The 22,439-nt window shown below is 38.9% G+C and overlaps 1 protein-coding gene across 1 annotated transcript; it reads left to right on the top strand.

Annotated features, from left to right (window-relative positions):
• Positions 1-1,617: 1,617 nt before the first annotated feature.
• Positions 1,618-18,776, top strand: LOC119914838 (leukemia inhibitory factor receptor-like). The gene is made up of 17 exons (XM_038734379.1): positions 1,618-1,965; positions 4,666-4,817; positions 4,928-5,081; positions 5,206-5,493; positions 5,576-5,696; positions 6,423-6,550; positions 6,652-6,797; positions 7,170-7,323; positions 7,422-7,483; positions 8,329-8,548; positions 10,259-10,432; positions 10,524-10,625; positions 10,716-10,871; positions 14,926-15,054; positions 15,204-15,297; positions 15,429-15,495; positions 17,007-18,776. The coding sequence occupies exons 1-17, from the start codon at positions 1,824-1,826 to the stop codon at positions 17,457-17,459; spliced, it is 2,742 nt and encodes a 913-aa protein (XP_038590307.1). The 5' UTR covers positions 1,618-1,823; the 3' UTR covers positions 17,460-18,776.
• The last annotated feature ends 3,663 nt before the right edge of the window (positions 18,777-22,439 follow it).

The raw sequence follows: 22,439 nt of genomic DNA, 5'->3' as shown, positions 1-22,439 counted from the left end.
TGGCAGCTGAAAACTGACTCACCCTGAACTCAAGCCAACTGGCACTGATGGATTAATGTGTGTCTCTCATTTTACGACTGTAGACGTTTTAACTCCTTTTTATACTATTGGCTAGTTTAATCTACAGCAATGCATCATATTCTATAGGATCATTATATGTTTAGCGTGGCTGTGCTGTGAGAACCATGTATCTGCCCTGTTTTCAGCTTTGTGACAATGCATTTTCCAAGTGATTCAAAGGGGGTTTAAAAAGTTTTTTCAACCCATGAAGCTTCATCTTTCAGTTTTTTTAACAAACAAAATTAAAATCTCCAAGATACATGTTTTTTATTGGAGAGGAAAGGGGATGAAAGATTTACAAAATACAACATTTGTCTCTGAGGTGTAGTGAAGTACAAGTAAATATACTTTGGTACATTACACCACTGCAATCACATAGCTGTTTCACCCTGTTTGTCTCAAGTAGCAGAAATGCTTTTTTTTTTTTGACAATTTGAAATAAAAACTGCTGTAAGCTAATTAAACAAAAGACTACCTGAAATGTTAAAGAAGAAGAATGAAATAGAATTTTAAATGTTATCACCTGACAATGACCTGACCATGTTTTGTCTGGATTAATTCACATAATCATTTATTTCATAATGTCTTCATTCGTTCATTTATTTATTTAATATTGGCCACTTTGGGCCTCCATAGCTTTGAGTGTTGTCATTGCTGTCTGGTATGCTTGATTCCATTTTTGGTGTGATGAGTGTTTTTGATTGAACAGTGGCAGTCTTTGAATGTATGCTGTATTATTAGTGATGTGATGAGATTTGACTACTATGCAGAAACATCCTGTGTATTTAAATAGATTTCTGTATAGCCCGTTACAGAAGAGGAATTATACTTTCTGTTGTGAAATGTTACTGTCCATTACTAATGAAATCCTGTTCTGCGCCTCCTGCTGAGACGTTTCCTTTTATATGTAATCTTCCTGTTGCACTTCTGTAACTCGGTGGCCACAGCTTCTTTTCCCTTTTTCACTTTCCTCTGGTAAACTGCCCACTGACAGGATTATTTTGAGGTATATGTGAACTGGTGGAAATCTCACTCTCAAAATAAGAAGTTCTGACTATGTACTATAACTATATACTTTAAGTCTCTATTAAAGATTATGAGCTTGTTTCTTACACGTGTTTGGCTTATGTAAAGCACAGTCTGGATGGAAAACAGAAGGATGATAACACAGACATGAGTCATGTAGGTATTATTAGTACAATTAAAGAGAGGGGGACAAATTTAGAAGTTGTTGCATTCTAGTCAGCCCTTTGTCTGCATTCCTAAGGATTTGAGGTTGTGCAGAATCCTGATTTCTCTCTACAGTACAGCTGCCACTGTAACCCATGAGAATTAGTCATAATAAATAAAATGTAGTCTTGATGAAGGGCCAACACGCTGAGATACTAAAACTAGTTTTTCCAAGCAACAAGAGTACAAGTTACGAGGCATGTCTGATCTGGCCACAGTGATTCATGGTTACCAGAAAGCAGCCTCTCCTTTTCCTGCGTCGAAGTCCACATGGATTTCACAATCACTGTAAGTTCTAACAGCAAATGGATTTTCCAAGCATGCATCACTGGCTTCTTTGGAGGGGAGTGTTGCTTCTGGGAGTAACTTGACACTGTGACTTTTTTTCTCTTTGATTCTTCGCTCATGTAGCCTTCCAGTTCCATTAATTCCCTGCGTAAGATCCGTAACAACCAGTCAGACTTCCTAATGTAAGCTTTTGAATCAAGTGTCATCACCGGACAATTTGCTTCTATGATGAAAGTGATAAATCCATGAAGACTTGCCAACAAGTTTACCTTACCTTGAACGGAATAACAACAACTGACCGCAAAAGGAGGATAATAATGATCACATGGTTATTACTGGTCTCACTGTTCTGCCAGAGCACACAAGGCCAAAACGCACAAGAAAATCGTGAGTATGTCATCCTGTAACTTCTGATAGCCTGATGATTCTTATTTACAGCTGTAAAGAATACTATACTGTATAAATAGCGTACGAGTGCCCTATTTCCAAGTGAATTTTTAAAGCAAATAATATTGTATTTGAAATAAGACAGTGGTCTCGACACTTGTTTACATTTACTGTATGGTGTACATGCAGCCTATTGACTGTAATCATAATCTGAATTTTTGGTTCTCACTGCTTTAAAGTAGTTTTCCTAACTTGTACTGGCAATATAAATACAAACATTACATATTAGACTGCTTAATTTGCACTTATATGCAGTGTTGGGTAAATTGATGGAGGTGCAATCCCAGATCACCTCGGTACAGTATATCAGGGCCGTAGCCAGGAATTCATTTCTGAGGGTCAAAGGTAGGAGGACAAAATGTCTTCAAGATCATCTATGGTCCACTTCATTAGGTAGACCCATGTGTTTTTTCTTCCTTCACTTGTCTTGAATATTGGGCAGGTTATTTGTCCACCTGGAGTCTCGGGAATGCTTCCCTTCGTGTTTTGCCTCTGACATAACTCTGTCATAACAGAGACCTCTGAGCGTACAACAAGACGAATGCAGCGTACACACATGCATATCCAAAGTTGTACACGGTCTCCAGCCTCTCATGAAGCTGTCGCTCTGAGCGTTGTGCTTTGTGAATGTAGCCGCCGTGCTACATGTGAGGAAGTTCTGTGCTGCAGTTTCACTGTATAGCTTTGCGTTATTGAAACTGTTTTAATACAACACTGACTGATTTGCAATTTGGTCCTGTTTGTCGTGGGAAGCGACCCCAACTCCGCTTGTGGAGCAGCGCCAGTCACAATGAATAGCCGCCTATCACTGTCCCAGGTTCTATCAAGAAGGATCCAGCTATGGCGTGTAGACTACGGGACGCTGTGTGAGGAGATGCAACGTCAGCCTCCTGTTAAACCCCTAAACCCACAATGAGCCATAGACCTTAGGGTCCCTTTTCTTTTTCTAGTTCCTTCTCCATCAGATTTTGCCAATTTAAACAACTTACCTTTTGTGCGCCTGATTAACTTTTGTTTAGTTTGCCCACTACAGGAGAATATGAAACGGGATTTAGACTTACACACTCTACAGACTTTTCTTTTAGTGCTGCTGCTGCTGCTTCTACTACCACCAGTGGAGACACCAAAATATGTGACCTATCAGTGTCTGTGACCCAAATGGGAAGTTAATCGCCAGTATGATGCTGTGAAGCGGCTGCAGTTTGATTAGGTTTAGGCACCAAAAGTACTTGGTGGGTAGTAGAAGGTAGAGTAGAGTTGAGTAATTTTTGGGCCAGTTATTGCTACATTTGCTATTCATACCTTCATTATTAAACTAATCTGTTATCTACTCTGCATTTTGCTATATTAACCAAAATTAGCTGTCATCCAAGCTGTGTGTGCACGGTTACTCAGGAGAGGTTTAGCCGGTGCGCCTGTGCCAAACATTAATGAGCTGGAGAGATGCAAACAATTCAGTTTAAGTTTGTGATTGTAACTCAATTCCAGTAAGTGCGCACTATACCACTGGTGGCCATGTTGGAAAGCAGCCTGCATTGCCCTTTTTACAAGCAGGCAGAAATACTTTCACTTTCCTTTAACGGTATGTAAAAACATATTTAACCATGTTGTCACACTTATTATTCCAAAAAGAGAAGATCTCTGGCCTCCACACCACTAAACTAGTGGTGGACAGTAACTAAGTGCATTTACTGTACTCAGTACGGTACTGTACTTAAGTAAATTAGAGGTATTTGTACTTGTAGTATTTACGAGTATTTTCTTTTCAAACCACTTTCTACCTCTCCACTACATCTCAGAGTGAAATATTGTACTTTTTACTTCATTACATTTGTCTGACGGCTTCAGTTATTTCCCATGTAAAAACATTTCATGGTTCCATCTTCACAAATGTGAAGATTTGTTTTTCTTTTTGACTATTTTAATGTATTTATTTTTTATGGTTTTGAGGTTTAGACTGACAAAACAAGCACTGTGAAGGTGGCACTTTCTACAAGGTCAAGTTGTCCTGAATTCTCATGACTCTGTGGCTAAATTCTTAGAAATCACAAACATATGGTTTCTGTTCTGATCAAAAAAACAAAACCTGCAGGGTGTGCATCCTGAATCGGATGTTACTAACCCTCTGTAAACCCAGAGAACATAAAGGGATGATTCATTAATTACTTAAGTGATTTTGAGTAGTGAGCTCACTGGATGCAATGGCTCTGAATTAGTGACTGACTCTGTGGGTTCATATAGTTTCTATTTCTACTGTATTCTATTCAGATGGGTTTATAAGAAGGCCTAAGGCTCACTGGGGTCTTGGACAATATTTGATCCTCTCCAGCCCCCTATGCCAAAGATATGTCTCAAAACTTTTGCTTTGTCATACAAGTCTATTCACAAATGTAAACATAAACCAGAACAGTGTTGTCTACATTTTTCTAGATGATCTTTAGTCACTAAAGACATGAAGACATGTTGAGCATGTTCTTGACCATTAAGTAATTTTGACAAAATGTTCCTCACTCAGGGTCCACCTACTGGATTTCTTTCAGAGCTTTCAGCCACATCTCATGATGTCCTCACTATTGTTTGTCTCTTTGCTGTTGAGGATGAGGAAAGGCCTTTAAAATGTACTATGATCCTTTTCCTCAGGTGTCTTGCATTGCGGACCTCAGAATCTGACACTTACAACATCTGAGCAGACAATCCTGTCCACATGGGAAGACGACCGTTCATGCTCTGCAGTACAAGACGTGCTGATCTATGAGCTGGTGGTTCTCATAGCAGACAAGCAAGTACATTATGTAAGAGTTCATTTTTATTACACAAATCTTACCGACTTCCATAATAATCGCCTCAGCTTCTGGAATGGCCAAATTAACTTAGCTCTAATTTAATTCTGAAAATGTTTTAGGAGGAAGTTGCTGTGACGCCTGACCAGATAGGAGCTATTCACTCCTGGAACTGGACATCTCATTTGCCATTAGAGTGCGCTTCCCATTCAGTCAGGCTCACCTCCCGATACAAAAACCATACAAGCCCATGGAAACAAGAACAGAGTATTCCTGGTTAATATTAAGCTCCCTTAATTTCATATTTTCATCATTAAAACATTCGAGCTAACATTTTTTACACATCTGACAGTCATGGCACTTCTATAGATGCTTATTATGGATTTTATTTGTTTGTAAGCTTTTGCAGGGAGAGAAAACTCAACAAACAAGCCAGAGGTTTTTCCACGGGACAGAGTGTTTAAGGTTGGCAGCAGAGCCACCTTCTGCTGCATTCTGCCAGTGGGGCAAACGTTTAAAAAAATGTATGCAGTTGGGTATGATGCTAATAATAATAATGACATCATCAAGATCAGCAGTCAGACATACGCCTTGACCATCCACCTGAATCAGCCATCAGGAGACAGTGGCACTGATGTAAAATGTCAAACAGACACATCTGAAAATGGGGCTTCTGTTTATTCCGGCTGTAAGTAGGACTTTTTTAAATGTATTTTAGAGTCTCAAATACGTGTTGTTAATAAATACTGGCTGTTCCTTTTTTAATTCAGACCCACCTGGTGACAAGGATCTTTGGTGTGAAACTCGAGATCTACAATCAGTCGAATGCAAATGGACAGTAGGAAGAAACACACACCTACTCCGTCCAACAGTTTATCGGCTACTTGGAAGGTACATTAAAATAATACCCGGTGTAGCCACAGGATGGGGTATGGAAGCAAAAAAGGCCGCAAGGATTTGAATCTTATGAGCAACTGACTACATAATTGTGGAATTTAATTACTTTTGAATAACAAAGGGCACATATCCAATTTAGCATTGCAATCTTAACATTGTTGGACTGTTGGACAGTTCAATCGAAGATCCATGTGTGAATGGTGTCTCCCTGTGACACCCTTTGTTTTATTTTTTTACCAGAAACAGATATCTAACTCAAGGTCACGCAGTTTCCTGTTAAAAACAATGGGGCTTACCAGGAGTCCCTCGTAGGGATCCTTTCCATGAAGTTGTCAGACACCTGATATAACAGTCTGAGCCTGTCGTGGCAAAAAGAAGCACAATGACTGTGGAAGTCGATTTGAAGGGCACAATTCCCCATAAGGAATATGTTGAAGCCACTGCAAACGGTTCGCAGCTGCCAGTTGAAGCATCCCCTGAATGGATTTCAAAACTTTTTGTACCTACTAGTCATTTTGACTACAAAATATGTGAAAATAGGGCCCAGGTTATTCAGTTTAATAAATCAGGTGTTCAGTTGCTTACATATTTCAAATGCATGGCCTTCCTTTGCTTTTGTTTTTGGAAGTTTGGTCCTGGTTACCTGTATGTTTATGTTTTGGTAGAGAATCATGCAATTTACCTGTATCAGACTAAACTTTGTTGGCATTTGTATGACAGTGAGTGTGCGGAGAACAGCTGTTCTCAAAAAGTGCAAGTGGTTGAAGGTGAAAGAAACTGGACGTTAACAGCACAGAATGAGCTTGGGAAAGTGGAGCTCCAAGACTGTGCAGACCTGACTAAAAGAGGTACACCTTTTTAAAAAATGCGTTTTTGTGGTTGAATGCTTATTTGGCTATTGACATGTCTGTTTAATCATTCAATTGGACTTGTTTGTCTTTTCTTTCAGTGCACATGTACGCTCCACAGGGAGTGAGAGCTCCCACTGTGAATGCCAGAAATGTTAGCCTGGAGTGGAAGTGGGCAGTGCAACAATACAATAATCTCAATATAACATGCCAATTAAACGTTAGCCATGATGGAACACTTACCACAGTAAGTTGGCAAAGGGAGGCGGGTGAGATATTAGCAAGGTTTTTAAAGCCACATCCTTTTCTAAACTACACTAACATGATCTGACATCATCATATGTTAAGTATTCACATCTGACTTCTTTGGGATTACTAGCTTGCACATTGCACATATTATTTGTAACTCACACTGTGAACCTTTGCAAACATTTTATCATATTTATTTCCTATTTTATTTTATATTTATTCTTCTTGACTTGCAGTACTTATATCACTTTATAGTTATTTTCTACTTACCATGTTTATTGTTACGCACAAAAACACCAAATTTCATGTAAATTTCAAGTGAAAACCTAGGTGGCAATCAACCTGATTCTTGTCCGTATTGTGTTTCCAGAGTGAAAACTTTGGAGTTGGCCTTAATTTTGCAGTTTTGAAGGACCTGAAACCAAACTGGAAATATAATGTGGTAGTACGATGTAGAACCACTGCACATTTCTGGAAATGGGGTGATTGGAGCACAAGTGTCAACTTCCACACAAGGGGTGATGGTAAGTATTGATAAAAGCAAGCAACAAGCTTTTAACCATTGTGGGCACTTTATTACTGTTTACATTTTCTAGTCACTGATTGTCTAGTTGTCCCACAGTTCCAGATGCTCTTGATGTGTGGATGCAAATGATGGATAACCGAATTTTAATCATCTGGAAAGTAAGTCAGATGAGTTGGTACCACTTTCTAATAAATTTTCTAATAATAAATAAGCTCAACAGATCAGTTCCAAGCCGTTAATAAAAACATTTGGGTTGCCCGGTAGTTTATCCTCCTCCAGCAGGATACTTGTCTTTTCATCAGCTAGACCCCTCCAACAGACCAATTGACCTCTGACCTTCTGGAAAAGTGCTGTAGAGTATCTGGACTAAAATCCATTTATCAACAACAAAACAGTAAAAGACTTAATGGATCGCTTTCATTTCAGATGACTTACTGACTTCTGCTGTTGACTTATAAAGCGAGAAATGTGTAGGCCTAACTCTTGTTACTGAGAACTTATTAACATTTATAACTGCAGGCAGGATAGCTTGTTAGAAAGTGACTCACATTTCCCTTAAGTAATGGCTTAATTACTCAACACATTGTCACTTCCAGCGTTAGTTAGTATAAATATATGTGCAATATCTGGTTAGACTTTCAAAATAAAACTAGTAGTTGTGAAACAGCACAATTTGGTTAGGTTTAGGGAAAGATCAGGGTTTGGGTTACAATAACTATGTTACTTTTGTGAGTTAGGTAATATTAGTGCACTGATGCTAAAGGGCTTTCCAGTACGAAAAAAACTTGACATGTGTCCGTATGTGACGACTTGGTAGTGAGACTGGTTGAATTAATAACTATTTTCTTCCCATCATGGCAACCCAAAAATTGTTCTAATTAATGGCTTTAAATGAATCTGTGAAACATTTATGCAAATAATTTATGAACTATTAATAAAGCCATTAGTTACCATTTATAAAGGATGCCTCATTTGAAAGCTTTGCCTGTTGTCCTCTCTGCAGATGCCACTGGCCAGCCAGAGTCATGGACGCATCATAGACTATGAAGTGACCTGGGCAAGGACTACAGAGAGAGACCAACAAAATAGAACCACAGTGGCTCACAACCAGCACAGTCTTGACCTCAGCCAAGACTGCATGTCATGTATCGTCACAGTTACTGCCAGGAATATAAACGGCAGCTCATCCCCATCAACCATCACCATCCCCAGCCTCAGCCCAGGTATGAAGCTAACACATCTGCCACTGCATGAAAAGTGGGATTTTTGGCAGTTACTATATTACAGTTAGGGAATTCAGGACCAAAACCTGCGTTAATAACCTTATAAAGTGTAACGTGTTAGCTAATAGCCATAAACAGCTCAGACGCAGAGCAACATTAGTGTTGTCCTGGAGTCGTGTTGTCGCCTTCAGTCTTCTTTTTGCTCTGGTTTTGTCTGTATCTGACTCTTTAACTGCTAAATGCTCCACTATGTTCACCAGTGAGTGTCTAACTGTGTAGACCTGTCTGCTGTTTGCTGAGGCTAAGAAATCGCTTCACAGAGCTGAGGGCAACTGCAGAGTTTCACCCAGAACATCAAATAGTAGGGATGTACAATATTGGATGATATTTGATATGCTGATATGTTCAAACTCATTTTGGCCGATACCGATATTTACACATCTTTTTTTTTATTTCACTGAAGAGAACACCATGTATGTCCTGTACTACTTTTACCCAAATACACTCATTTTTTGTAGAAACAGGTATTATTAAACAAGATAATTAACATTTGATTCAACCAAAAATTTACAAATTGTCTATTTCTAGCGTTTGGTCTGAATACAGCCAAGCGGCCAATTTGGCAACTGTGGTACTGCATCTAAAAAAATCCTGCAGCCTGAAAAGCATTTTCCTCAGGGAGACACCTGTAAAACTGGGCAGGACACCCAGACCTGCAAACAAGGACAATTCTTACTCTTTTAATGAAGCATTTTTAAATCACTAAAATAGAATCTAATTTGCCAGAGACTAGAAAAACTGTTTTCACGTGTGTCGTTGTCTACTGTATGTGCAGGGAAAGAAACACTAATGTCCATGCAGTGAGCCACACGATGTGGAAGCAAACCAGGGAGAGAGAACACTTTTGGTGTATTTTGGTGTAGATGAATGGACTGGTTTCCAGTTCTCATAATATATTCACAGCATTCTTTAACCCCTTGACACCGATTTTCGCGAATTCGCATCATACCTCTTCCTTGTAGACTGCAAGCCAAAATAGCACATGGATGCCCCCAATGCCTGTTGGTGCATATTTGATACGAACCTAGGAACCTTTTGCAAGTCCTGGTTTCTCATTTATGCCTGTTGTTGATTGAGACAATAGTGCAATGAAAAATATAAAATATGTTGATTTACATAATGTGCGTTGGACCGTCGCTGCACCCCGCTAAAACTCGCCTAGGGCCATCTCAAGTTTGGGGGTATTTTAGACAGAGACCCAACTACATGGTGCTCTGTGAGCTCTGCAAATTGGAACTGGCACTTGGAGCGAAATCATCTTTGTCAAGACAGCAGCATCGATTAATAAAACAATTATCTTTAGAATAATCATGAATAAATTAAGTCATTAGATTAATCGACTAATTTTAAAAAATGTTGTTAGAATAATCAATTTGAGAAAGGATCATTAGGCACAGCCCTAATCCTTCGATGTGTAACAATTGATTTAACATAAATTGTGGCAAAGCATATGAAGGCCTGTAGATAACAAATATAGTAAAATTACATTCATAACTTATTGAAGTGAAACATTACAGTGACATTAAATTTTTATCCCAGATGTTTATGGAATTATAGGATGCTTATTGTTATCTTTCAGTGACAAATAATCCCTGCAGCTATACTGTATGTTCTGGTCAAATCCAACTTTCAAAGAGTCTTCATTTTCAGACAGAACCGGAGTGTCTTGGATTGTCGGCAGTGAAGGTCGCTTCAACCTGTCTTGGTCTGCCAGTCCTACAGCCAGCTGCGGCTACATAGTGGACTGGTGTCCTACCACAGGGAGATGCAGCGTGGAGTGGCTGAAAGTTCCTGCCAATGAAACTAATGCCAGTATATTTTCAAGTAAGTCTTAATTTTGCCCACAAAACAGTTGCACCTATGTAGCATTACAATTCCCTGTGTAACAATACACCTTGTCATTTCTCCACCCCAGAAAACTTCAGTGACGGAGTGAGATACACACTGTCCATATATGCCTGTACCCAGGGAGCCCCAGTGCTACTAGAAAGACGAGAGGGCTATGTCAGGGAGAAAAGTAAGCTTGAATTGTTTGACTTTCCTGTGGTGCACTAGTTTGCTTCATAAACGTGTCAGTACCATAAAATTCCTTGTTTCTCCTTTCCAGAAATCGAAAATAGCCTGTTTAAATCATTAAAATCTAAACAGCGGGATTCAGATGTTGAGCTATCCTGGGAGCCTATATCTCTAAAAGAACAGACGGCTTTCATCCAAGGCTATGTTCTGTATGATTCGGACAGCAACAACAAGATAGTCGTCGAAGGTATTGTGACATCCAGCTCTTTTCTGACAATGCTATGAAGGATAAACACTCACCCTCACCTTCTGAACCTGCTAGCACGTATACATAAAAATCAACACCTCCTCAAGATGTTTTCACTCACCTCTAGTGATTTAACATCACCTTGCTGCAGTGACTTTTGAGGCCCCATCCACACTACTCTGTTTTAGTTTACAAACGGAGAATTAAAACGAATATGATCTCCGTCCACAGCAGCGTTTTAGCTACGTTTTGCAGTTGATCTCTGCGTTAAAACAACTGAAAACACACTGCCAGTGGCCGTTCAGGTACAATGGGAATGCGCGTACCGGTGTAAACGTGATGGTCTCTTCCTAGTTACAGAAGATTTGGTAAAAGAATAAATAAATACAGACGAAGCATCAGACCATTTTTTATTTTATTTTTTGCATGCACCAATAACGAGCTGGGACTGTTAGCCTACTGAATGTAGCACGGGAGTGTGGCGGCAGAAAACGGACTGGGAGTCGTCGCAAAGTAAACGGCGACATGCGCAGTACAAGTGTAGGCAGAGAAGTGTTTTTTGAACGGTACAGAATATTTTAATAAAAATACCATGTCAAAAACTCTGTCAGTAGCATCGTGTTTCTGCTTTGCATGACTTCTAAGACCCAATCAGAGAGCCGACCGTGAGCAGCTGCGTCATCGTTTCTGAAGTCCTCCGTTTTGGTCCGTCTTCACTAAAACACCCAGTTTTGAAAAGCAAAACTTCTCTGTTTTAGGTCTTTGTTTTCGGCGTTGTAGTCTGGACAGGAGGTGCAAACATAGCAACAAGTCTCCATTTTAATTCAAAAACGCAGTAGTGTGGATGGAGCCTGAGGTGTACCCTTGGGTGTGTCAGTACACCGTGATGTCACTTTTGGGTGTGATTAAAGGTGTAACACAATGTAAACAGAGATCTGTGAATGTGTGTCCAGATGAATGATGTGATTCAGGACACACTGAGCTGGACAGGAGTCCTGCATGACAAGGATTATAAATATTTATTGTGTAACTCTGATGAAAGAAGTGTTCTGATCCTTTACTTAAGTAAAAGTAGTACATACCACAATATTCCAATACAATTCAAAATGTTTTTTAAGTAAAAAAAGGAGTAATCAGCAAAATGTACTTAAAGTGTCAAGGTGAAAGTGTTCATCATTATACAGATAGGCTCCTTTCAGAGTGTTATATTATTCTGTTATTATCACTAACAAATATATGTAAGAGCATTTTAATGCTGTAGTTTTTCAATGTGGAGCTAATTTTGGATATTTTAAATACTACTTTATGTAAAATCCAAATTGAAAAAGTAACTATAAGTGTCAAATAAAAGTAATGGAGAACAAATTTACATATTTTCATCTGGAATGTAATAAAGTAGAAGTATAATGTAGCATAAAGTACCTCAAATTTGTGCAGTACAACACTTGAGTGAACATACTTAGTTACGTACTTCTTCTAAAGTCTTCCCACCACCATGCAGGCACATCACATCACTTTGGTACCATAGTGCCACCATGCTATGTTTATGGACGATGGATTGAAACTGCAATATTTCTAGAACATGTACCTGATCCAGAAAAGGGTAGCTGGACTAAGTGTGGCCAATATTTTCACAGTGTGATTTTGACCCCAAAAAAAGTATAGTATGATCATAGTACAAAATAAAATAATTACTAAAAAGACCATCAGATAAATCGTACCACTGTTTTTATATTTAAATAATTCTTTATTGGTTGATTTTTGGCCTCTAATGGCCAGTAAAACAAGCTGTAAACACAACTTTGACATATTATTACTTTACAAAGATGGTGTACATTTTAACAAATGCATATCCAGGAGACATCGAGATTTTGCATTTACACAGTTTAGGTAAGCTTCCCCTCTGCTTTTATCTCTGTTTTGGTCTCCACCACCCCCTGAGAATAATCTGGTTCTTTAGCAGCTTAGTGCTATATTCTCCAGCAACAGCGTCTTTCTGCTGTTCAGTGCTGGGCAGGCAGGTGACTAGTGCAAGAAGAGGAAATGAGGTGATGTTGTTATAGAGATGATAAAGACCACGTAGGCAGGAGCTCAGGGTGAATGGATGGGTGGACGAATAGTGAACCTTATTGTAAATGTCCTGACTTCATTTCGGCAACACTTGACTTTATAGCCCCCTATTTAGCATTTATAAGCAATATATAAACATGTAATAAATGGTTTATAACACAATATTATGTAGTTAGTAAGCAGATACATATACATGTTTATTAATGTATTAGTTAGTATTAAGTGAAAAAGGGCCGATAATATAATTTAAGAGCTGATATTTTGATTTTTAAAATGATTTGGATTCCTGTCCAAACTACACTTCGAACAGGCCGATATTGAAAGCTGTTCTGTATGTGATTGCAGTCTCAACAACTTCACATGTAAACAATTGCACATAAATAACTATTTGCAACAACTGTAAACAGATGGCTGAAAGAGAATAAACGTAGGCTATGTGTATTTTACTTTACATAATCTGCTCCAATAACTACATTCAATGTAGCATATTAACATCTAGTTTATCCCTTTACCAGCACACTTTAATAATATCCAAAGCTACGAGAAACCATTTCTCAACCACCAGCTGGCTCTAAAACATGCCATCTGGCAGCACGGTGGCCTAGTATATAGCATTGTGGCCTCACAGCAAGAAGGTCCCAGGTTCAAACCCCTTCTGTGTAGAGTTTGCATGCTCTGTCTGTGTGGGTTTCCTCCAGGTGCTACGGTATGGAGGATGAATCTCGCTACGTGAATGTGACAAAATACCTTTACCTTACCTATGATAACTTTACAGTGACATGCTGTCAACATGTCTACAATGAGGACCTGCAACTTTGAGATTTTATTTAACCACAACGTTTTACATCTACAAAGAGGAGCTACAGAAAGCCGTGTTAGATTCTTGTTCAGCTAACGTCTGCTCTGGTTTAATCATTTCCGACACGCTGACTATAACTGCAGACAGGCGGCTCGCAGATATTTAGAAAACATTAAACTATAGTTTAACTGCTCATTAATGTTAGCGCTCCTCCACTGATAAACACGGCATTAGCTTTGTTTGTTTAGCAGCGTCAGCTGCTGTAATGTTATGTGATTTTAGAGAATATTTAGAAGTGATGAACTAGGGGCAAATGAGGACCTTTCGCTAGAACTACCAGACTGTTTCAGAAATAAATCTACAATTATGTGTGTCAGCAGCGTAGCATTCAACACACATCAATCATAACATTAAACATTATGTTACTGCTGTGAGCCGAGAGGAAGCTGGGAGAGGGCAATGTAAAACAGGAGGGAGGTCCATCCATCCATCCATCCATCCATCGTCAACCGCTTATCCTGCGTACAGGGTTGCGGGGGGCTGGAGCCAATCCCAGCTGACATCAAGCGAAAGGCGGGGTACACCCTGGACAGGTCGCCAGTCCATCGCAGGGGAGGGAGGTTATTGTATAAAATTGTTTTTATTATAATTATTTAAGTCAACGTTACAAAGGACCGACTCACCGCTACCACATCCCTCCGCTTGTTTCTAAGTTCCGGTAGACTCCGTTGTTTTCTTGTTTTCTGTTTTCTTCTTTCTGTGTTTTTTGTGGTGAGGCAGAGTTGCAAACAGAGGCGCTGCAGAGCTCCCTCTAGTGGGCAAACTATGCAACACTCATAGCGCCTTGAGTGGTCGAAAAAGACTAGAAAGGCGCTATACAAATACCAAGCATTTACATTTACATTCATGACATGAGAGAATGATCTGTCTCTCTATTTCTTTATCAATAGTCATATATCTGCTTTTACAAACGCTGATGCAGATTAAATGCAATTAGCTCATATCGGCTGTATATATATATATATGTATATATGTTATGTTATTATATTTGTTTACTGAGTGTGTGGTAAATGTTAAATGGGGGACCTAAAGTAAAGTGTTAACTCTCTCGCTAGTGTTAGACTGTGACCTTGAAGGTTCTTCAAGATGTTTATTAGTAACAGCATTGTCTTTCCATTTGTTTAGAAAATCCTGAGGCCACCAGTCTGACAGCAAGAAACCTTCAAATCAGTTCCTACACATTCAAAGTGACTGCATTGACAGCAGTTGGATTATGCGGCAATACATCCATTACTGTCACCTTGAAATCACTGAGTATGCTGCTTCTCTTCCGTTTCAGAGCATTATTTCTGCTTGTGTAGAAATCCATTTTCTTTTGTAAAGCCATGGAAACAAAATCAAATTATGCATTTGTTACTTTATTTGATCCCCTCCCATTTCTCGTCTGGGCTGTTTGCCTGCAGCTGATAACTTGATCAAGGCAGTCTTCATTTCCCTGGTCACCATTTTTTGTGTCCTTTCCCTCATCACTATCCTTTGCTACAAACACTGGACGCGGTAAGCAAGTTAACACATTCATTTTTCTGTGCAATTTGCTCAGTTGTTGCCTCTGATGATGCCATTTCAAGGTTCATGTGGTTGCCATATCTTGTTTGAGATTAATTTTCATACATTCTAATTTCCAACAGTATCAAACAGAAGGTCTATCCTCCAATCCCAAAGCCAGTGTTGACGGACAAGTGGTTGACATCACCGGTAGGACACACAGTAATTTTACACATAAAGATCAGTTAACATCTCTAACTGTGAAAACAGTTTTACAGTGTCTTTTGTGGCTCTGCAGGAAGCTTTCTAAAGTTTAAGGGAACAATTTCTTTTTTTTTGATTATGATGACAGATGCCATTGCGTGGCATTATAGGAAGTGTAGGATCCAGCGTTTTTGGAGCTTCACTGATACTAAAGACTGAAAGTCAGGATATCTCAGATTTTGATGCTTTGATTTTTAGCCATGCTAGTGGTGGCTCTCTTAATGGCAAGGTCAGTCTATTGGTCCATAACTTTGGTCTAGACTGTAATATTTTAACAACAGTTGGATGGATTGCTATGAGATTTTGTACAAACATTTGTGGTCCTCAGAGGATACACCCTCACAATCCCATCAGCCTCAGCTGTACTTTGTGTTTAGTGCTCATTAGCACATTACCATGCTATAAGATGGTGAACATAGTAAGCATTACCTGCTATACATAAAAGTATGTTAGCATGCCAACATTAGTATGCTCAAAGTGTGCCAGAGCTGCTACCCAGGTTGTGGACTCTTAGTCTTTTCTTACTATGTGTCTTGTAAGTCCTTAAACTTTATGGAAGTGCAACTCTAAATTGGTGGAATACCCCTTTAATATTTAGTGAAAATAAAGTTTTCCTGCTATGGTGCATCATTGGTTCACAGGTCAGAATTTCTGGACACACAGCTACCAATTCAAGTAATTTTCTTTATTAATATAGTGCCAATTAGTGTTGTAGTCAAGACCGCCCAAACCGAGACTAAGACAAGACCAAGACTTTTAGGGGCTGAGACCAGTCGAGACCGAGGGAGGGCGAAACCAAGTCAAGACCAAGACCAGTTTCCCACATTACATTCCCATTAAAATACCCACATACAAACACTAAGAGCTGAAATCAACGTAAGCATCTTTATTCAACACTGCTTTTCCATGCTGACCATCGCGGGGAGGGGTGACAGTCGTTAACGGGAACAACACATTTTTAATTAGGATTTTTAATTGGTTGCATTCAAAGCAATACGTTTTCTATCCAGTCAAAGTTAGGATGTTAACAAATAAATCAGACAATGCAAAAGCAGTTTATTGATATTGACTGTTTTGGTCTTGACTGGTCTTGAAATAAAATCCTGAGTCCTCAGTGTCCGAGATCGAGACAAGACCAAGTACAAATGCGGTCGAGTCCAAGACCTTCAAAATGTGGTCTTAAGACTGGTCTCGAGACCAAGACCGGTCTCGAGTACTACAACACTAGTGCCAATTAAAAAATAAGTAGACCGTACTCTTTGTAAATAAGTTACATTGATCCAGCAATTTTCATTAAGGGGCGAACACTTGGCCACAGCGGCAAGGAAAAACTCCCTTTTTAACACGTAGAAACCTTGAGCAGAACCCAGACTCAGGATGGACTGCCTTTATAATAATGATAGCAATAATAATGATGATAATAATACCCCCATGAGGTAATTTTGTCTGTTTTTCAGGGTGAACACAGTTGTCGTCCTCTTGGCGTGGATCAGTGTCACCACAGTGAAGTGGATATCATGGATGTTCCAGAGCTGCAGTGTAACACAGGAGTACAAGTGAATGATTATGTCAGCCAGGAGTTTATGCCTTTTGTTTTTACACAAACTCAAAAGGGTTACTACAACCAACCTCTGAAAAAGCACCTCCCACCACCCCTCACTATACCCACTGCTGCTATCCCATCAGGGTTACCAACTTCTCCAGTCAGATGTGTATTTCCTAACCCCTCATATGACCTGATAATGCAGATTGGGGATCAGCTGTCCAATTCAGGTCCTGAGCTCATCATTGGATACCAGCCTCATAATAACACAGAAAGCTTCCCTATAAACCAGACGAAAGGGGATCCAGAGAGTCCTATGTCTTGTGTTTCCACTTACATTTTGTTACCACAGTCACCCTCCAATTAGCTGCTGCATGCACAGCCTATGTGGTACGTTATACAGTAAGTAGGATGGCTAATATGATAATGCTGCCAGAAAACACCAAATTTTATTATGTATACAGATTCATGTGAAAAATATCTCACCAACTATTGGATAATTTGCTGTGAAAATTGGAACAGACTTTCAGGGCCCTCTAATGACTTTGGTGATCCTTTGACTTCTCTCCTGGCACCATCTGCAGAGTGAAGTCTATGGGATGGATTGCCATCAGTGCATTTACTCAGGTACTGTACTTAAGTAAGAATTTGAGGTACTTGTGGTACCTGAGTATTTTTTTCAGGCCACCTTCTACTTCTACTAGGATGAATTACAATAACTTTGATCCCCTGACCTTACATCACCATCATCAGGTCAGTTTCTTTTCTTCAATACTTGTGTATGGCTGAATTAAACTGATGACATTCCCATCAGCCTCAGCTGTACTGTATGTATTGCTAATGTTAGCATGCTTATACGCTAAAGTGAGATGGTGAGCAAGCCGAGTATGTTACCTCGCCTTTATCTCAAAGCCCTGCTCTGTGTAAGTACAGCCACAGAGAGCGGTTAGCATCGCTGACTCTCAGCCTTGTTATGTCCATAAGGCTCAAATGCAACTGGATTTCTTCTTCTTCTTCAGTTCTGACTGACTGGTGGGGAGTCCCAGGGATTTAACCTCTGTCCATCCAGAAGTGCTTTTGTGAATGGTTGAATAGCTTGTTGTGTCCGACCATTTCTGTAACTTTCTGAAAGACCATCCTACATTCACAGCCACTTTACGCTGTGATCGGTCAGCTGTGTAGAGGTAAAAAAAAAAAAAAAAGATGCCAGGGTTTGATCTTCTCTCTCTAGTCATTTTTCACATTAACGCGAGTACAACACTGTGAATGTCTTCCAGGAGAGACTGTCTGAAAATGTATTCAATTGTGGTGGTGGTGTCATTTATTAGTCTTTCTGGATCTTGTTTCTATCAGTTTTGGACTCTCATTGAGGTACTTATGCTCCTTTTGTTTTTGTTTGTTGTTTGAAGTTTAGTTGCCCTTTGACTTTGCTGCTCTGGATATACTATGACCTGGATGACTGAGAATCTTCACAGACATACTGTTAGACTTGTTATTTCACAAATCATCATTAATAAAATAACATAGACTGAGTTACTGTATAATATATAATCTTGACTGTAATAGTTTGGTTGAGGTTTTGCCTGTGTATTTGGGGTATACTGTATAAATGTATAAATAAATTACAGGAATACATTTAACCTTTGAACCACAAAATAAAATGAGAAAAAGTATCCTGTCTTAATTTGGGGTGTTGGTCACTTTTTTTTTATAGTAAGTATCTAATATAATATAATATCCTTCTTGAAAAATCCATTTGCAGCTTGAGTTCAGTAACGATTGTGAAATCACTGGAGTGACACGCAGGGAATGCTTTCTGGTTACCATGAGTCACAGTGGCCAGAACACACATGCATAACTTGCACTAGTAGAGATCATAGAGTTTCCAGAGACAAAATATGTTGGTAAAATGTTGAGGAAACAAAAAATATTTCCATTAGATGAAATGGCGCAGTCTTGTTGGGCCTGGCCACTGAGCACACTGACTGAATGTCTTTTGTCTGGGAATTCCAGTTTCAAGTTTTAGCAACCAACAAAATAAATAAATGGATAAATGAATTATTTTCCCATCAGAATTTAATTGTGTGTGTAGAGGTTGTGTAACAGCATCTAAGATTTTGTGATCGTAAATTTTACATACAGAATTTGATCAATTTAATACATAACTTATAAAAAATACAAACGTTTTAGAGACTTTCTTTTTAGTATCTGGTCAAAATTTTCTGAGGGGGGAGCAGTGTCCATTATTCTTTTGACCTTTATATTTCAAAAGTCCTTGTTACGGACGGGGAAAAAAAGAAGAAAATCCTTGCTACAGCCCTGCATCTTGGGTATAAATGGAAATGGAATTTTTCACATTGATCAACAGAAAAAGACTTTTTAAGCGATCCTATGTGACTTTTGCTGAACAGCGACCACTGTGGCCTCGTGCTAATTACAGGATAACAAAATATGCTAAAACAGAGTATTAATAGCACAAGTAGAGAAAAGTCATGAAGTCAGCAAAATACCATAATAATGTTAGCTACACAACAATACGTATCAAAAGTTTGCTAACACAACAGGAGACACCATAAGCTACTGGTCAGCATTTCCACTATAGCACCAGAATCCCTGAGTGTATTATACTGAGCAAAGGACTTCAAAGGGCACTTCATTGCTTATGAGTTCAGCATTTCATATATGAAAGAAGATCAGGATTGTGGGTAAACAGGCCTTTTCAAGTCCAGCCACAAATTCTTGATTGAACTAGACTGAGGGATGTTCACTGACTTGGAAATGTTTTTTCTATCTGTCCCTTGTGATTCATGCTTTCCATAACCTCTAAATGGAGTTGCTTCAGACTCCTCCCCTATTTTAACAAATTAAAAAATATATATGACATTATTACTCATCAAGAACGAAACACATCAAACAAAACAGCACATAACAGAATATATAATAAACAAGCAAGCATAAACTGTAGTTAAAAAAACACCTACATGGCAGATGTTTTGCCACAATACTGACTTACTAAAAGTTGGTGGAACGAGCTACCACAGGCCATCAGAGCAGGGGCGTCCCGCTCTAACTTCAAGAAGCTCTTGAAAACTCATCTCTTCTGAGAACACTTCCTCTTATAACACCTCTAACCCCTAAACTCTAACATGCACTTCCTGTGTTTTTCTTCTTCTATCCCCTACAATTATCTTGTAACTTTTTTGTTAACTCTTACTTCTTTCCCTATGTATTTACCCCATTGATGCCATATGTGCTATTAGCTCTTATTAGTATTTATTGCTGCTCTTACTAGTATCTATTGTATGTTGTTCCTCAAATGTAAGGTGCTGTAGATAAAAATGTAATGTAAAACATTTAAATGGCCATTCCAGACACCAGTGTATTTATACTACAGATACTTGTGTATTTGTACTACAGATGCTTGTGTATTTATTCTACAGATATCAATGTATGTTGTATAACAACTGAATCTGAAACCTGTTTCAGACAACATTTTACTCAGAGATTCTTCACTATTTCACCAGCTGCTTTTCAGTCTGCTGAAACTTCTGCAGAGCTTCTTCAATAAGCATTTATAGTGCAGGTACATTTAACTGATATTTCTCATGTCTGAAGAATATGAGACAAACTTTGTTGTTGAGCACTAGAGGGAGCCAGCACTACATTTCTAATTAGAGGATTCTTTATGGACTCTGTGGACTGTACTTTCCTTGTGTATTTTCATTTTATGCTACTTTCTGTGTGTATATACTCCAATGTCTAGTTGAGGCCTCTTGTCACGTTTCAGATGTCCATGTGTTGTCAACAGTTTCACTAAAAAGGGGGGGAGTAATTTGAGTACTTCTTCCACCAGTGGCTATTTTTCATCAGTACTATACCACATATACTGTGTATAAATATACCCAGAATACAGCAATAATTGTTATAAAATCTATTATGGGCTTCAGAATTTTGTCCTTCAGTAGAAACATTATTGAAAACACTATTTTGGTCGTTTCATTAATTACAGTAAAAGGCTTCATATAATTCCTATTGTCAAGAAAGAGTTTCTTTGAGGCCCCAAAACACCACCAAATCACACTCACTGCTCATTACTGAAGGAACAGAAAGTTTTTACCAGCCAGCCAGCCCTGTCTGTCTCCCTCTCTGTGTGCCTGTCATTCAGGAGGTCATACTCTCCCCTCCCTACTTTTAACCCTAACCACAGCACAGGAAACTCTGAAACAGTCAAATCGAATAACATGACCTAAATTAATCATATTGAAGGGATTTACAACGCAACATTCTGTGTAATCTTCACCCCATTCCTGACAACCCAACCACATCATCTTTCATCTCGGTCATCAACCTACATCATTATTTGTTCTAATTTAGAACAAATACCCACTTAAAGACAGAAAAATACTTTACACACTGTCAATGTGTATGAACCTTTCACCTTGTGTAAACTGTATAATCTAGTGACTGATTAATCAACTCTATGATTTACATTTGCTCAGAGTCCTTTGCTTCATTATAATTTCTCTTTCAAATCAAGCATCTACAAGTGGAAAGTTTTGGTCTTGTAGCTGCAACACTTTTTGACTCAAACTTAACTTAACTATGTCATGTGATATGCTACTACAGTACACTTTAAGAACAAATATTACTGGGACCACTACAGAAAATTACAGATTAATTAAATATCCAGGAATTCACGTTATAGACACGAGCACTGACTATCTGTGTAACAATCTGGCCACAATTTAGCACATGGACCATACACAGTCCAGCCATATACAAGGTTTCCACCTGGTCTTGTTTAAGAAAGGCTCTGTAATTTCCAGCTGCTCACTGCAGTTTTTAGCAAAAGTTATTCAAACTGGACTGTTGTTGGGGACTATTTTCAGCGGCGGATGAATCCAAATTTGATTCCCTACGGAACGTGTGGGATTAAGATATTTTCAAGCACCTGGCCCCGGGCCGCCTTGGTCTCACCACCCCTACTACTGTCCACATACTGCTTACATTTAGACAAGGGTACACACAGTGAATACTAAAATCACATTTGGTCAATTCATTCCTACATTTAGTAAGTGACCTCAATTAGGTGGTCAGAATGTGATACCTGGTTGAAAGTGAAATGCTGTGAACATCCCTGCATTATTCCTTCTTTGCCAGCGCTTCTTCTTCTTCTTTGAGTCAATGATTTCTTCTCACTAGATCTGTACAGCTAATGTTCAAGATACTGCCACCTGCTTTACCAGAGGGGAATGCAGCAAATACTTTTATTTTTATATTTATAAAGGTTAAAAATATGGGAGATTTACTGGAAAATATTTAAATGTGAGGAAAGTGAGAGAGAACG

Source organism: Micropterus salmoides, unplaced genomic scaffold (assembly GCF_014851395.1).
Source record: "Micropterus salmoides isolate LMB-PRFRI ecotype aquatic unplaced genomic scaffold, ASM1485139v1 Ms_hic_scaffold_20, whole genome shotgun sequence".
NCBI lineage: Eukaryota > Metazoa > Chordata > Actinopteri > Centrarchiformes > Centrarchidae > Micropterus > Micropterus salmoides.
Note: the sequence above shows the minus strand (reverse complement) of the source record. Positions and strands in the feature narration are given on the sequence as shown.

What these genes read in the sequence shown, in the direction of transcription:
- LOC119914838 (XM_038734379.1), top strand. Translation starts at nt 1,824, where the DNA reads ATGAAGACTTGCCAACAAGTTTACCTTACCTTGAACGGAATAACAACA. An exon ending in GAATTTTAATCATCTGGAAA is followed by an intron (nt 7,484 to 8,328) that starts GTAAGTCAGATG and finishes TCCTCTCTGCAG; the next exon opens with ATGCCACTGGCCAGCCAGAG. An exon ending in CATCCCCAGCCTCAGCCCAG is followed by an intron (nt 8,549 to 10,258) that starts GTATGAAGCTAA and finishes CTTCATTTTCAG; the next exon opens with ACAGAACCGGAGTGTCTTGG.